At 40.5% G+C, this 16,736-nt stretch overlaps 1 protein-coding gene across 3 annotated transcripts in view; it reads right to left on the bottom strand.

Annotated features, from left to right (window-relative positions):
* The window catches only part of si:dkey-61l1.4 (collagen alpha-1(I) chain), a 76,008-nt gene that overhangs the window by 26,324 nt on the left and 32,948 nt on the right, over window positions 1–16,736 (bottom strand). The window contains exons 11-35 of one of the 3 annotated variants that reach the window (XM_037099295.1): window positions 14,504–14,542; window positions 14,361–14,414; window positions 14,192–14,245; window positions 13,992–14,099; window positions 13,851–13,904; window positions 12,136–12,189; window positions 11,038–11,082; window positions 10,239–10,292; window positions 10,114–10,158; window positions 9,946–9,999; window positions 9,787–9,831; window positions 9,648–9,701; window positions 9,129–9,173; window positions 8,973–9,026; window positions 7,363–7,407; window positions 5,220–5,273; window positions 4,595–4,702; window positions 4,160–4,213; window positions 3,242–3,295; window positions 3,103–3,147; window positions 2,945–2,998; window positions 2,761–2,805; window positions 1,935–1,999; window positions 1,242–1,295; window positions 1,134–1,152 (exon numbers count right to left, since the gene is read on the bottom strand). In XM_037099295.1, the coding sequence (XP_036955190.1) occupies window positions 1,134–1,152; window positions 1,242–1,295; window positions 1,935–1,999; window positions 2,761–2,805; window positions 2,945–2,998; window positions 3,103–3,147; window positions 3,242–3,295; window positions 4,160–4,213; window positions 4,595–4,702; window positions 5,220–5,273; window positions 7,363–7,407; window positions 8,973–9,026; window positions 9,129–9,173; window positions 9,648–9,701; window positions 9,787–9,831; window positions 9,946–9,999; window positions 10,114–10,158; window positions 10,239–10,292; window positions 11,038–11,082; window positions 12,136–12,189; window positions 13,851–13,904; window positions 13,992–14,099; window positions 14,192–14,245; window positions 14,361–14,414; window positions 14,504–14,542 (1,356 nt within the window). Of the gene's footprint in view, window positions 1–856; window positions 911–1,098; window positions 1,153–1,241; window positions 1,296–1,934; window positions 2,000–2,760; window positions 2,806–2,944; window positions 2,999–3,102; window positions 3,148–3,241; window positions 3,296–4,159; window positions 4,214–4,594; window positions 4,703–5,219; window positions 5,274–7,362; window positions 7,408–8,972; window positions 9,027–9,128; window positions 9,174–9,647; window positions 9,702–9,786; window positions 9,832–9,945; window positions 10,000–10,113; window positions 10,159–10,238; window positions 10,293–11,037; window positions 11,083–12,135; window positions 12,190–13,850; window positions 13,905–13,991; window positions 14,100–14,191; window positions 14,246–14,360; window positions 14,415–14,503; window positions 14,543–16,736 lie in introns of all 3 variants that reach the window. The other 2 variants (XM_037099294.1, XM_037099296.1) reach the window with 2 other exon arrangements.

Raw genomic sequence — 16,736 nt, 5'->3', positions numbered from 1 at the left:
AATACTGTGGCTGACGCGCTGTCGCACATGTAATGTGTAATGTGTGTTTGTGTTAATCAGTTTTTTTCTCTTTCTCTCTGTCAGGGCCATTGTTCAGTATCTTAGTGTGGGGTTGTTACATGCGCCCCCTCTGCTGGCCTGGATGTGTTACTGTGGCTGATGCTTGGCCTCCTGCCTATCCAGGTGATGGTGGTTTGGCTGATTAGGAATGGCCAATAAAAGGTGGTAAGGCACTAGGTTTTTTCTTAGTTCACTGATAGAGTAATTTATATAGTTAAAAGCATACAGCTATAAAGGTCACATATTATAAATGTGGAATCATTTTATTTGTTATATGATGAATTATAAATTGTGAACAGTGACTAACACCAGCCACAACGGGGCAGTAATGTTTTGAGTTTAGCAGTCCGTGTTACAAATGCTGCAAGGAAGTGCCAAAAAAAATGCAGGAAGTAAGTCTAGTGAGAACTGTTTTGCTAACACAATAAAGATGTAAAAAATGGTGCACTGTCATGCGTTGTCATGAGTAATGTTCAGTAAAACATAAAAGGTTCAGAATGTGATGTCCTGGTAAGTTTTTTGGTAGAAGTTACATCTTAGTCCACACAGAGGGCATTTTTCCTGTTTGTAACAGCCAGCAAAGGGGAGAGCGACGTGCAGGGTGTTTTTTGCAATCAGCAACATTGCATCTAGAGGCCACTTAACTGTGCACACTAGAACCTTAAAGAGATGCATAGATCATGAGTAAAGAACTACTTCAGTAAAATGCACTTCAAATCAAAGAGGAAAAGGTATCATCTCAGCTTTGATTTAGAGAGCTTGGCAGTCATGTAAACACTTTGTAACAGTTACTTACATACATGCCCACTGGTCCCTGAGGGCCCATCAACCCCACTTTCCCTGTGAAACCCTAAAGAGAGACAATAAAGAAATAATTTACATGTAAATTGTGTTGATTTAATTTTCAAAATACAGCCCATACTGGGCCTCAATATCAGAAAAATATTCCTCACACACAACCAGAAACATGTCATATAATTAAATGTGTGCACTGAAAATGACTCAATCTTCATACACAAAAATATTTGATCTGCTCACCCTCTCCCCAGCTGGTCCAGGAACCCCATTTTGACCTGGACTTCCAAGAGGACCCTGTAGAAGTCACAAATGACTTTATTCAGTGTGTTAAAAATTGTTGTTTGAAATTGTATATGTGATTAGAGGGAGAAGTGTTGGCCTACCAGAGCTCCTGGAGAACCTGCCTTCCCTGGATCACCAGCTTCACCTCGAAACCCCTTAAGAGACCACAGAGCTACTTTAAACAATTGATTTGTAAGGTGGTGCTACTTTATTGTTATATATACACATAGATATTACATATACACATTTTAAAAGCATTATATATTTTGCCATCAGAGGATTTGCTGGAAATATAAATGATGTGAATCCATTTCAATAGTCAGTTTCAAAATGCAGAAGTTTTAGCAAAGAGCAAAACAAAGTTTTGTATTTGCTCGAGTACAAAGTGCTGAAAACAGTCACATGGTCAGTTCTCACAGCCTCCTCACAACATAATATTAGTCCCCATGATGTAACTTTTTTTTTTTAATAGCTTCAAAATAATTTTAATGGTATCATGACATGTAAAAGGTTAATTGATGTCTCAGCCTCTACAACTCTCTCTTATCGCTTGTTTCTGCACTATGTAAATTCAGAGAGTGGGGTAGCATCATACAGTAGACAACAGTAGATCACACATAGCACCTGCTATCACTGAGTTTCCTGAATGCAGCCTGTAACTACTTAACTACTTAAGTTAGCTCTTCAAGCAGACTCTGAGGATTGTATTCATTATGGTCACAGCAGCTTTTCAAGTTTAGGGTCAGAATGGGCACAAGAGCTGGAGCAGGGTGAGCGGGAAACAAAAACTGTACTCAGCAGTCTCTACAGACGTGATGGCAGAGGTGAACAGAACGAAGAGCACGTTGACAGAGGAAAACTAAGAAGACATAATGAGACAATGTATGAGCGAGAGACAAGAGACAAAAGCCTAATTATGGCTTTTAGCTGTTAGCTTCTGATCATAAGCCAAGTCAGCCCATGTAGACAGAGGTTTAGCCGGTAACAGGATACAGCCAGGTGTTCTTTGTCTCTGGTTCAGGTAGCTTGGCGTGCTGTTACTGCTCTGAGCTGTGGTCAACTTTAACTCTGACATCGCCAAAATACCTGAGCATGCTTGTTTAGTTTCAATGGCACAAGTGTAATTCACCATAAGTTTTTAAGGAACAAATTGTTACAGAAATTTCGGATACCATAAACAGTATTGGCCAAAACACAAATGACTACATAATGTTACTTTAACTAAAGGTTACTGCTGCATCACAACACCAATATTAGAGTCTATGAATTTAAGGTGAAAACATTTATTTGGACACTATCATCAACTGGTTTTATTAGACCAACAGTGTAATGTATTGCAAACTGCTGACAGGCAGCGTCCAGGTTTGGCACACCGATGCGATTATTATCTATTAAGAACTTGCTTACAAAACATACAAAGCATGACAGTGTCCTGTAACTATTTTGACGGGGGCCTACTTCTATAAAGTAACAAGTGTTACAATACAGACCATTGATGCTCACAGGCAAAATGTTAGAAGACATCACAAACATGTCAGTGAACTAGCATCCTCTTGAGGCCAGACTAGTTAATGCTGGTAGTGCCATGCTCAATAAAAAGAAAAAAAAAAACAAACTCACTCTGTCTCCATCAGGGCCAGGAGAGCCAACAGAACCAGGAACACCCTGCACATAGGACAGATGACACTTAAAATGTATCCCCATGTTAAAGGTAAAATGTTGACATGGCTTGATGGAGCTGGTTCAAAGTAAAGAATGTAGCAAAAACAGAATCATCTGTGATGAATAGTTATAAAATGGGAACCTGTGTACCAGGCTTTCCTTCTGGTCCCTCAGTGCCAGCTCTGCCACTGAAACCCTACAACAATCCACACAAAGAATACACAAATACGGTATCACAGTATCTGCAGGTAACTATCAGACCTGATGAGCTGGCTTTTAGCTCATTGGGTTTGTTCTCACCGGCATGCCAGGTAGACCAAACAGGCCAGGGAGTCCTGTCCGACCCTGGAAATACAGACAGACAGATAAAATACATCATTTCTCTGCAATAAGCTACTGAATAATAATTGAGAGTTGCTACTGTGCAGATTATAGTTACCCTTGGTCCTTTGAGTCCTAAATTCCCATTTTGTCCAGGGGGGCCTCTGCTGCCCTTAAATATGAATAAAAACATTAATCTTTAGAATTAAACTGACACAAAAGGGACCACCTGTGATTGGATCTTACTTCCCAACTCTATATGCAAATAAACATGCACATCACGGGGATGGACACAATGCTTTTTACACAAAGAACGAAATAATATCTTGTTTAACAGAAGCCAAATTTACAAGAAGGAACAAATAATGACGAATTAGTCAGAGACAGCATTTAACAAAGTTTATAAAGTTTCTCCTAATTCAGTTACTCACTAAATAGAGACATTTTCTGAGTGTGGTGACTGATATTTCTAAAATGTGTCATGTTTAGGATCAATAAAATGTATCAATGTATCAATAAAAAATTTACTTGGATATGTAAACAGGTAACTGATCTACCATGAAATAACAAAATTCTCCTTTACTTATCACTTTCTTGTGTCAGTTGTTACTAGGGTTGTTAATGATTTCACATAAATAAAATGTAAATTGTATGTTCTTTTACAAAATATGATATTGTACGAACTTATCAAAATAATGGATTGCAAATATGCCAGTGCATTACAGTTGTTTGTACAGTTGTGCACATGTTATCGTTGATTCACATGTATTTAATATCACACTTATTAGTACACACCTTTGCTTCTCGTTGTTAAGAAGCAGTGCCAGTACTAGAGGTACTAAAATTAGTATAAATTATAGTGCAATAATAGGAGCAGTAACGTTGGCCATCTGTCCTCGTCACTGTGTTCAAAAGATTTGTCTGTCTGCTGCAAGTGCCGTACACTGCAATAAATGTCCCTGTGGACAATAAGCTGTGACACATATGGTTCCAATTTATTAGCTTCCCTTGACCAGACAGCAATAAAGCCTCTAACCTTTGGCCCTTGTTTCCCAACTTCACCTGGGAGACCTGCCTCTCCATCTTCACCCTGAGGAGGCGTGACACATGAACTCAGAATTACACAGAACACATAATTATCATAGAACATGCTCGTGTAACCACAACATAAATATACACATGCTTAAAATGTGACAATATTGAAATCTTATTCTTATCATAGCCACAAGCAAAAATAAAGTGACAGAGTTGGTGACGCCTCATAATAACCATCAATTACTAACTGGTACCTTTACAGTTAGTTAACATTTAGACAATAGTTATTTGACTGTTAACACACAATGAAGTGCTTTATAAGCTATTCATTATGTAGCTGCAATGGTTTATAAAACATCAGTTACTGCCAGTCTAGCGTTGAGGTGTTGCCTCAAATTAAAGCAAAGGAGATTACTGATGATATGTGGATAAGTACCTTTTCTCCTTGGGTCCCAGGTTGACCTATCACCCCCGGGGGACCAGTGCTGCCATGTTCACCCCTCTCCCCGTGCCGGCCCTCAATCCCTGCATCACCTGGTGGGCCCTAAGGGAACAATTACTCATCAGAGCTTTGGACCATAAAATGGTGTTATATGGGGGCCTATGTTATCTCCTTTGTTTACTGTCATTAAACTGCGAAAATATTCAAAAACAATAGGGACTCAATATGGCCCTTCCGATATGATCCAAGTCTCCAGAAGGTCTGATTGAAAAGACGTTATTTAAACCCTCCCCACACAGCATGCCCCTTGCCTGAAGTGGGTGAAGAAGCTCGAGGTGAGGTGTAAATAACAACTTTTCAATCAATGTGGTATCTCGGAGCTTCTGGAGACTTGGATCACACTGGAAGAGCTATATGGAATCATTATATGTTTATATTATATAAACAAGTCCCCATCCACTTCAGTTTTATAGGAAAATGCCGCAACACTGTTTTGTTGTGACGCTCCAGAAAAGTTTTGTGGACACCAAAACACATCACACTACAATAATGCAGTTCAGCTAAACCAAGACATGTTGAATTTGTTTGATTTTACATTCAATCATCAGTTTTATCTTACTCTGTCTCCTTTCGGTCCAGCTTCTCCTTTGTCACCAGTCAGCCCTCTGAAGCCCTGCACATCAACATTACGTTACATTACTTGTCATTGTATTGCTTACCTTTATTACCCTGTCTGAGTTAGACTCACATCATTTTCAGCTTGATTCAGTTGAACTTATCTTTTAACCCACTATAGTTTTTATTCAAAATTGGGCTTGAGAAGGCCAAGTATATCAGTGCTCTGTGTCAGATTATTATTGTTTCTCTTTCATAGCAGTTGTTTCAATATCCCACAATGGGATACTCCCCCTCACGTATTCACAAAAGGACTAACACCATTATGCCAGACCTGAGTAGCTGCCAGTCATGACTTGTGATGCACTCTCACTAGTTGTGTAGAAAGATCGCTCAGATTCTGCCCGTACATGCAAAAGACTTGTTGCACTTGTAGATATTGGAGCATTGTCTGTATCTACTCTTGTGAAGTTTATCTGGCTGTAGTGGATCAGATATGCGCGGCAGGAGACCTGTTTGTGTCAAGGGAGGACTCGCAATGCCCTTCCAATGTTTTACTCCTTGCACAAACAGATCATGCAGCTGGGAGTAGATGCGTTTGCCTTCCTCTATACCAATTTTTCCGCTGGCCCTGATTCGAACGGCATTGTTCAAATGCGGGAGAACTGTCTGTTCCTGCTCCACTGGCTGGTAGAGGTGAAGCAGTTCCTTTGCAGTAACCCATGGCCTCTCCTGAAGTGCAGGTTCCCCTCCTCAGGTGCACAGGCAGATATTTCACTCTCACACTGAGTGGCTCACCCTATGGACCTGGCTTGTGAGTGGTTTAATTTGAGACTGCACAGATCATTGTTATACATTTCAGAATGCAACGGCATCATTCAGCAGATTACTTTATGACTTTATGAAGCGGAAGGTGTTTGAGAAATGGTATGCTGGTACATAAGAAATTCCCTTTCAGTGTTCAGTTGGTTCAGTCTTGTCCTTTCTACAGGACCTAAAGATGATAAACCCAAAGAACAGCATCCCCACAGTTTGGAGTTTATGAAAGGCCCCTGGAGGCTGTTAGCAAGCTCCAGACCTACGTCACCTTCTTGGGACATGGCTGAAGTCATGAAGGCCCTCACCAGTCGTCCTTTTGAGTCACTGCAACAAACAAACATTAAAATAGTATCTCTTAAGGCTGCGCTGTTGTTGGCCTTGGTCACAGCTAAACATGTGAGTGATATTCACGCGCTGTGAAACCAAGGGGGTGACCTCGATACCTAACGCGGTATCTAAAGTGGTTAATTCATGCTTAGTAGTCAACCTGACAGTTTTTCAGCCACCTCTTCATGCCTATACAGCAACAGTGCATATTGTGCAGTTCCTGCTCTGCATACACAGGTGGAATGAAGGGCTTTTAGGTATTGGGTTCGCCTCTTTGTTTCATGGGCTAAACCCCATGGGGGCAAACCCATCACAAAACAGAGACTTTCTCACCGAATTGTTGATGCTATCACACTGGACTACTCCAGCTCAGGTCTTCCAGTCCAGGCTGGGCTGCAAACAAACTCTGCCTGGGGTCTTGCAACCTGTTGGGCCCTGTTTAGGGGGGTCTCTATCCAGGATATCTGCTCTGCAGCTAGCTGGTCATTGTGCCTCACCTCCCATGCTCATGTCGTTCTGAGCACGGGCTTCTCGGTGGACCTGCCTCATCCAAGCACTTCTTTGTGAGGGGGTGGGCGGAAAGTTATCAAGATGGCATGTCTGACAATATGGGAGTCTTCATATTATAATTATTATGATTAATTATCCATACAATAATTAATAGTTTGACATAACCTTGGTTGAGTGACCTGTCTTACCAGACCTTCTTGCTGCTGGGGTGAAGCGAGAAGACACATATGTGCTGGGCTCTGAGTGAAATGCCATGAGTGTCAGTCACTCAGGGCTGGCACAATGGTATAAGTGCATCTGTGAATATATGAAGGGACTTATTCCATAGTGAGACATTGGACTCATGATTCTCAGAGAACTGGGGTCACAGAAGGAACCTAAAGTTCTTCCCTCATGGACAGAAATTGACTAATACAGCTTTAATAATCACTGACCTCAATCCTGATTGTTAACAAAAGCATTTAACTGAAACAGAAGAAAATGCTGCTTACTGTGCCACCAACAAATCCTTTTGGACCAGGACTTCCAGTCATCCCCTAAAAGAGCAAGCAGAGAAACCCTTAAGTATGAACATGCTTGTTTGGAACAATGCACGGAGGGACAATGTCTGTGACTGACTCAATATTCACAGCTGTCAGAATGGCTGTTTGATTTAAGGTGATTCAGTTGTATGGAGATTATAATAAAACTATTCAAGTCCTGGGCAAGAACATCTTGAAGAAATCTTGGATACTACAGTGATAGGCTCAAGGAGCTTTCCCTTACTTCATCTGTTTATCTTGTCACGCATTGATTCACTTAGCCCCCCCAAAAAAATGAAAATAAAAAACTACCAACAAGGGCTGACTACTGCTACCACTATGGGGTTTACAGCAACAACTAAGGCCACAGATGTCTCAACTTTTGTTGAACTCTGAAGTTTTGTCTCAGGGCTTAAGTCCAGTCAAAATACAGTATGCTTCACGTCAGCTCAAATCAGTAGAGACAAGTACAAGTCTTCTTAAAGGAGACCTGTGCCTTTTCAATCTGGCAAGTAGGCTCTTAGTCTTTCAGGTCTGAATGCTGAATGCTAAAATAACATTAATTTAAGCAGTTCACTTTCAAAGGTGTCATAGAAGTATTCAGAAATCCCTTCAATCCATTGTCCTAATGATCTCAGGCCATGAAATGACTGCCGGTTTTCTATTCTGTTGTTATTATTGTTCATGGCTGTACCCAGCATTGAGGCCACTGAGGTCCAGACCGCTGCATTTTTTAATTTTTTTTTAGGAATACATCTTTTGTGCTTTTTTATCCTTGGATTGCATCATCTGTGTAAACTCTACCCAGTAGCTAGCCCTGATGAAAGATGAAAATGAAAAGACTATGCCAGGCAAAGAGACTGAGAGGTGGTGAGAGACAGAGGCGTAATTGTAAAGTTCCATTGCCAAATTATCATGATGGCCTTTATATTTCACCACTATATGGTTCAGTCTTGCGTATATAGACTACTTTGCTATTCTATATGAGCTATGAGTTGAATATAATAACCTGTTGTCTTTAGGCCTGATAGGCTGTATTGTAATGTGCTATAATACATGGAATATATTTATCTCAATTTATCAATCAACTAGTTTTCACAAAATTCCCCATAAGTCATCATGTCCCTGTCCCTGGACCCCCTAGAATGGAGGAGGACCAAAATGTCAAGTACCCTCTACCACATAGCAAATTTGAAATTTGGATCCCAGCATTTCTAAAATCTTGCACATGGCCCTGTTATTGTTGAGTATTTATTTAGGTCAAAACTTAGGACATGGATACTTTTCCTGACAAATCTAGAGACCAGTCTAGTTTTCTAGGAGTCACGATTCAAGTAAGTCAAGTCTCACAGCCAACAAGTCCAAATCTAGTCTAAAATCCTTTTCTGTGATTTAAGTTGCCCACTTAAGACAACAAGACATTATGCAGACCACACTCTAGATCCAAAGAAACACACCAAAAGCCACAAAATTTCCCCAACTTTTCTACTAACAGTAGAACATATGGGATTTTGAGAGAGTAGTATGTGAACTGAGTAACTGAAAACTGGAATTAAACATAATGAATTCATATTATTTACCATGGGCCCTTCAATGCCAGGGAATCCTTTTGTTCCAAAGGGACCTATTTCACCCTGTCAGAGAAAACAAAGGAAACAGTGTCAGTACAGTACAAGCTCGACTCAGTTAGAACACTGGGCAAATATACATCTGCAGATGATTGCATCAAAACCTACCACATCCCCTTTTGGACCAGGAAGGCCATCATAGCCGGGCTGACCCTGACAAAAACACATTTTAAGAAATTATGACTAGAACATAAACTTTATGATAATGTAATGCATTGTTGCTCCTGAGGGAATATGTGTTTTGAACCATAAAGCCAAACCACAATTAATATTATAATGATACAACACATTACCGAAAGGCACAGGTTTTTCAATTTCCCACATATACTTGAGGGAAGTGGATATTGTGGTTTGTTGAGTTATGCCTCTCTGGCTACATATTGGCTGCCACACCTTAGTAGTTAGGATTGTTAGGGCCTGTCACCTCCACTCAGGTCTTGCAGAAGTTACTGTTGACTGGGTTTTTTGGTTTAAAACAAAAATTCTATCTATATTTCTATTAATAGTTAGGCCTTGTATTGTCTATAATAAATAACCACTGTCATTATAATATTCTATAAGCTTGATAGATGTTTGTTATGTGTGTATGTGTCTATAAAGGTAGGATTCCATACTCGTGAAATTTACCTGACTCCCTCTCGGTCCTGGTGAGCCTGTCTCTCCTGCTAATCCTGACGGGCCCTGTTAAAGATGCAGATTAAATATCTATTCTGCTGAGTGACCATCAGTACTGTGTTACGTCAGTTAGGTGAATTGAAAAACATACTGGGGGTCCTTTACGACCGCGTGGACCAGTTGGACCGTTATCCCCCTGTAGAGAACAATGAAAAAACTCTGTTAACAACCATATTTGTTTTTTTTAATTTACTGACTTCAGTTTAAACAATTTGAAGGGAAAATGGTCAAGCTTTGCATATGAATTCACCTCAGACCCATTCAGTCCAGGTGGTCCTATACTGCCTGTAGCCCCTGGTGCACCCTAAAAAAATCCAACTAAAAATAAGTCTTTCTAGTCATCTCAAAAGCAGCTCATCAGCAGCAGATAGTACTTAAGAACATTGTGAGGCAAGTAGAGGTACAATTTCAAGCTCACCGCTGGGCCTGGAGGACCCTTCATTCCATCATGCCCAGAGTCTCCCTGATTAAAAAGTACACGTGAACATAGTAAGACACTTCAGTGAGGAGAATGAGAGCAATACAGTGTAAGAGACATCCTACCTGCAGTCCCAGAGATCCAGGAAGCCCCTGAATGCCTCTTTTACCTAAAGGACCCTGATAAACACAGTAAGTAAAGTTAAAGTTTGCATCAAGTCAAGTTGATTGTTAAGTATAAGTCCATCTCACACTGATTTACACAACAGTAGGTACAAGGAGAACATAGTGATTTTTGGTCTGAGTTGGTATGAGCAAGGGTGCTGAAAGCAGATGGATCATCCATGAGGGCAATGCCTATGTATTTCAAGCCCTTTGTCCCACAGTTGTTATGCACACTTTATGTTGCAAATTTGTCTGCGATGATAACATCATCATGGTTATTCTTCCTCTTTTTTGATTTTCTTTTTATCAGACTGCAGGTGCAGACGGATTTCTAATAGGCATAGAAGAGGAGGATATCAAGCTAATGCACAGGATTACTGTGAAAGGTGAGCTTATTCTTATGTCACACATTAAACTCACATCTGTCTAAATGTTTTGATGAATTGAGGTGATGGTGTCATGGCATGACATTCTGAATTGAGCTGGACAAGGAGTAGGTGTTGTGAAACCACGCACATGTTTAGGAGAAGTACAACCTGTGGGAAAAACACTGTTTATGTTCTGGTAACCACTTAAAGAGAAATCCTGGCTTCCTCTCCCTGCATATAAGGGCCTGCTCTTGTAAGCCCAGCATGACTGCCCGAGGGAGTTGTCAAGATGGCTGCCAAGTGGCAAGCCTTATCTAAAACGGACTTTGGTGTAACTTCCCATGACAAGTAAACTTCCCTTTTAAATACAATCAACCAGTCGTCTCTCTTACAGGTGGGCCAACAGGTCCATCTTCTCCTGGCTCCCCTTTAGATCCCTGGAGAGTACAAAGACAACATTCATACTAAATAAGTTGTTTCATGATATTTTCAACCAATCTGTTATCAATGTATACTGAAACTGCACATTTTAATTTTTTCATTAAAGGGATATTCCGGTGTAAGTTTAATCCATGGTCATGGACACACCGTGACACCGAGTAGGACCCCTCGAGAGGTAACATTTTAGTATCCTCAGAAAGATAAAGAAAACTCACCTCTCCAGCTGCAGGCTCGTTGTGGGGAAGCCCTGTGAGCAGAGTTCCGCAGCTGAATGATGATCATTATTGCGGGACTCTACTGCACTCGGTAATCAACTCACAGGGCTTCCCCACAACAAGGAGGCTTCTCGGGAAGTGAGTTTTGTTTCTTTTCCGACAAATCTGGCAACGATATCAAATGTTTGATGCCTCGAAATATGTGCTGGGACCCTATTTGTGATGTTGCTGAAGTTTGGTGCTGTTCTAAGCATTATTTGTGGCTTTTTGATGGCGGTTTATACTTGGACCCATTTACTGCAATACATTGTTGTCGTGCGGTCGTTTCTGAGGATGCTAAAATTACGTAAGCTAGCGGTCTGCAAACTCTTTTCGTTACGTAATGAAAGGAGCTGAATCTGAACAGCCTGTAGGAGCCCAATTTTACCAGTGGGTGGGCTGCAGAGACCATGCAGGAATCGTTTGTTTTCCTCATTCTGGGATTTGGCAGGCTCAGGGAGGACCAGCTTATATATGTAGAGACCAGAGAAAACGTGTTTTACATAATACGGGACCTTTAAACTTATTCCACTTCATTGTATCTATATTGAGTAAAAATCATTTCATGCTGATTAGGAAACATTAAATGAATGTTATATGTCATATAATACGACTTGCACACAGTTGTGGAAATGGCAGTCGCGATGGCAACAACACTTTCAAAAACTGCAGCTTTGGTTGAAGTTCAGAACATTTTCAGCCAGGAGAGGGTGATGCAGTCAAACCTCTGTGTCATCGGCAGCACACAGAGGCAGAAGATGCTGATATTCATCAAAATCAGTTTTTTATACTGACCTTTTCCCCTCGCCTCCCTCTGTCTCCACTTGGTCCAGGCTCTCCAGTGAAACCCTGCAGTTCAGGACACAGAGAAAACACAACTTAATGCTTTTTATAGCAACATCCTTCTATTGATTCACTGAGTTCATACCCAGAGCTGCCCAGTGCAGTCTGTTGGCCACTGAGAAGCAGTTGGAAATAAGGTGGCTTGATACAAATTTTGGCTACAAACCGACTCGTAAAACACCCCAGGGCTGATGTAAGCTCTGTTGGACTTGATGGTGACAGTGAAGAGGGAAGCAAATATCTTTAGCAAACATGATGAGCTCCAGAAGTGCAGCAAGCTGTTGATTTTCACCTCTCACCTAATTTCAGTGCAGTGCAGAGGTACACTATGCTGGGTCTGAATCATTCATTATTCATTATTTACTGTATACTTTATATTGTATTCACATAACGTGTATCTGTAAGAAAATGATCATATCTTTTATTACTGTTTATTCATCTTCTTAAATTGATTAGTAAATAAGGGAAGTCTTCTGGATAGTGCCCTCCTGGTTAACTTTTCTTGATTTACTGAGAATACCCAATCACTTAGGTGCCCTGGAGTTTTATGCTCATGCAGCATAGACAGTACACACTGATGGGACAGTTGGAAACAAGGTGGTTGACTTACTGTCAGTGGTAATGAAGAGTTCAGAACTGTTGTTATGATGTTATCATATATTTGCATTAGTGCAACTGTGTAGGGATACGGAGATTCTACGGTTGAGAAAATGTAGTGCCAAAAGAAAGGCAGGTCTGATGGCGATGTAAAGCGGTGTGAATATTCTCTATACAACATATACTTGAACTGTTATAGATTTTTTAAGGTGTGCCTTGTTTTAGGTGGTTAAATTTTGCTTTTTCTCTGAACCCCGGTAACTGTAGTACAAAGCTGAGCGTCTGGGCTGGAGCGGCTCTCTACTTCTCCAAACTGAGGCTGCGCTGATCAGTGATTACGGTAGAGAACAGACCGACTATAGATATGTACTTTATATGACCCCACTTCAAAAAACACAAACTATCCCTTTAAGCCTGAAATGGATGTGAGTTGATCAGAGATTGTTGTGTTTAATATTGATTAAAAAACTAATCACAGAACAGCCTCAGAACTGAGCTTCAGACCAAGGGTAGGAGAACTGTTTACAGGCCAAGATATTTATACACTTATGATGCGAGTACTCATAAAAAAAAACATAATCTGTACTCACTGTTGGGCATGTTACTTTTAAAAAGTAGTTAATTATAGTTATTAGTGACTTCTTCCAAAAAGTAACTGAGTTAGTAACTGAATTACTCCAGCTTCAGTGAGTAGCTTCAGTTTATAATGCACTACATTTAATTGTCGGTAATGGTAATGGATTTGTAACGATGGAAGGAGTAATTTTAATAAAACGCCATTAGCAACACTGTTTATTTTAACGCCACTATTCCCATCACTGTCTGTACAGGATAACTGTTACTCAACCCTATAGAATAGAATATAGTATAGTAGTATTTAGTATAAATATAGAATATAGAGAATATATTATAAAATATATATATATATATATATATATATATATATATATATATATATATATATATATATATTAAAAATAACTATAACAACAATGGCAATAAACCTAATACTAATATTAATAAGTAATGGATAATTAATCATTGGTTACTTGATTTAACTAAACACTTACCTCATCACCTTTGTCCCCTGCTGAAGCCCCCTCTCCTTTGAAACCTCTCGGACCCTGATGGGAAAACCACACTTAACCAAATGTTCATAAATAAAGCACAGAGCAATGATTTCTCCTCATTAGGGAACTGGTTGTTCTTACCTTTAGCCCAGATGGTCCTGGTGGCCCACAATGACCATCCAAACCTCGACCGCCATCTCTGCCCCTCCTTCCTGTATTGCCAGGGAGACCCTTTGGCCCAGGGTAACCCTAACACACATACACAGTCACTTGATATTAGGTCACCATGCATAATGCAGCTGCTGATATTAAAGAAAGAGTTTTTCAATTTCAAAATTTACCATGTGTCCTCTCTGACCTGGCATCCCTGTGTTCCCTGAATCTCCAGGAATACCCTTAATGTAAATGTAATAACAGCCTTAAAAATACTTGTCAAAATAAAGCAGGGTCAAACATCTGAACGTCATCATGTAAAATTTCTTATGTGAGGACAAGTGATGTTAAACTCACTGGACGGCCAGGTTTGCCCATTTCACCCATGGGTCCAGGAGGACCTGGCGTCACCTATAGAGTCCAGGGAAATAAATCAGTGATCTGCTCTGATTGATCATCTCACATAATCTCAGATCCAGTTCGAAAGCTGAGCTACTCACCGGCCAGCCGGCTCTGAGTATTTGATAGACAGATGATCTCTGGCAAAATAAGTAATCACAATGAGAAGTGAAAATGAGACATTTGACAGTTGCTGATATACTACAACAAACATAATGGAAATAATAATTGAAGGCAAGGTTGTAAAATCCAATCATAATGACAGTTTACTATAAAGATTATGGGCACCTATTTCATACATTAAATGGGCAAGTTCTAACAAAAGTCTACAGCAAAAGTAACATGCACATCGAAAATGTTGAACTGCTTTACTGTCTATCATGTTGTTCAGTTTACTGTAGGTTTTTCTTGTCTTAATATTTGCTGACTTGCAGTAACACAAAGTGCAGCTGAGGCTGATGGGAATGTCCTTAGTTTTTACAGATATGTAAATCTTAATCTAAAAAATAGGAAATGGGGCCTTTTGGTTTCAGAGGAAGCCAGAGGACCATGAAAGTAATTAAGAATCACCGTTTGGGAAACATGCACGCACAGCATTATGTGGCAATCCATTCAACAGCTGTAAAGATGTTAAACTCAAAACTGAAATTCTCCACCTTAGTGTGGCACTAGAGTAAACAACATTTAAAAAAATCTTTTAATGAATCTTGACTAAAGTGGTTGACTGACTGACTGATAAATATTTGCCCCCTTATGGAGATTATTTCCCATCAATAAAAACCACTGACACCATAATTCACTTTGAGCGGCTGCTGGCTTTTTTCTGCATTTTTCCTGTTGCATCCTTCTTTGTTATAATGCACAGTGCACAGGCACTCGAAAGACGACCATTTCAAGTGGGATAGCTGAGAGTGAGCACAATGCATATGGAGCCAAAAGACTTGAGTGTGTGACAGAGTGTGGAGAGCTCCATGCAGTGCATCCTGTAGTGCTCTGATGGTTGTTCACTGTCACTGCTCTCTGAGAATCAAGAGAAGCGCTGGTCAACTGCAGCACACAGGAGTCCTTCTGGTTCATTACACCACCCAGCTCTCCTCCTTCAGGTCATATTTGTCTTGGCGATGGTGCTGCAGCGGGGGTAAAAGTGAAGCCTGGCCAACCCCGTCAAGGTGAAACCCTGGCAGAGAGACCTGGACCTCCCTTAAGTCTCATTGTGTCTCTGTGGACTGAGCAGTCAGAGCCTTCAGTGTACTCCGAGGGGAAGGCAACACTAAGGTCTTTCACAGCCAGCTCAACCCAGCCAGTATGGATGGTCAATAAGCAAAGCGCAGGGTCTGACCTGGCATGTGGTCTGGATAGGCTCCAGTTACAATTCTTGGCAGATACTTCACCTTTCATTAGAGTCTGAGAGAGCACACAGAGCTTTGGTCATCTAAACATACTGTCGACACACTGGGAGAGGATTACTCAGCCCTGCCTGAAATCAAGGCCCAAATCTCTATGCAGTCGGTCTATATTAAATCATTGCATAACTAGTGTATCTGCATGTCAGCGTTATCATGGGAAGACTGTTTGAATCACATTTTCACATAAATTAGTGGACTATTCCAGGTCAGTACATCTTGGGTGTTATTTTTGCAGTTTCAGCCATCAATGTCATGCTTTCTAGCCCAAATTACTGGTTTAACTCTGACCAGCCACTCTTCCTTTAGTTGTGCACACAGTTGAGCTGTGTGGTGATGGACTATTACCAACATCTCAGGTACACTCTATCCTCTAATCAAATGGTTTAGATAATCTGGAGAAACTGTTGTTTTCTCTGTTCATCTGACTGCTAGTGCTTTAATCCTCCACCTTCAAGCATGTTTACATTTTTTTTGTCTGTTAAAAAAATATTAGTAATAGTAACATTAGCACACAAACAGCTGCATAATCTGTTCACTGTTAAGAGATGGTGTATTTTTTATATTGGCGTCTTCTTGTTGAGGCTGACAACAGGACATGAAACTTTTTCAAACAGATGGTGACTTTTGACGGCTGTCGCTGTAGCATTGGCATCACCATGTGTTCACTAAACTGTTCCAATTTTTATTTTTTTTTTTTAAGTATTTTTTTTGGCCTTTCTGGCTTTATTGACAGTATAGCTTGAAGAGAGTAACAGGAAACAGGGTAAGAGAGGAGGAGTGACATGCAGCAAAGGGACCCGGGCTGGGAGTCAAACCCGGGTCTGCTGCAGAGCCTCAGCACATGGGACGTGTGCGCTACCAAACAAGCTAAGCGGCACCCCAACCAATTCAGAAATTCTTATAGTTATTGCATTTGCAGTTTACATGA

Source organism: Acanthopagrus latus, chromosome 5 (genome assembly GCF_904848185.1).
Source record: "Acanthopagrus latus isolate v.2019 chromosome 5, fAcaLat1.1, whole genome shotgun sequence".
NCBI classification, from domain to species: domain Eukaryota; kingdom Metazoa; phylum Chordata; class Actinopteri; order Spariformes; family Sparidae; genus Acanthopagrus; species Acanthopagrus latus.
Note: the sequence above shows the minus strand (reverse complement) of the source record. Positions and strands in the feature narration are given on the sequence as shown.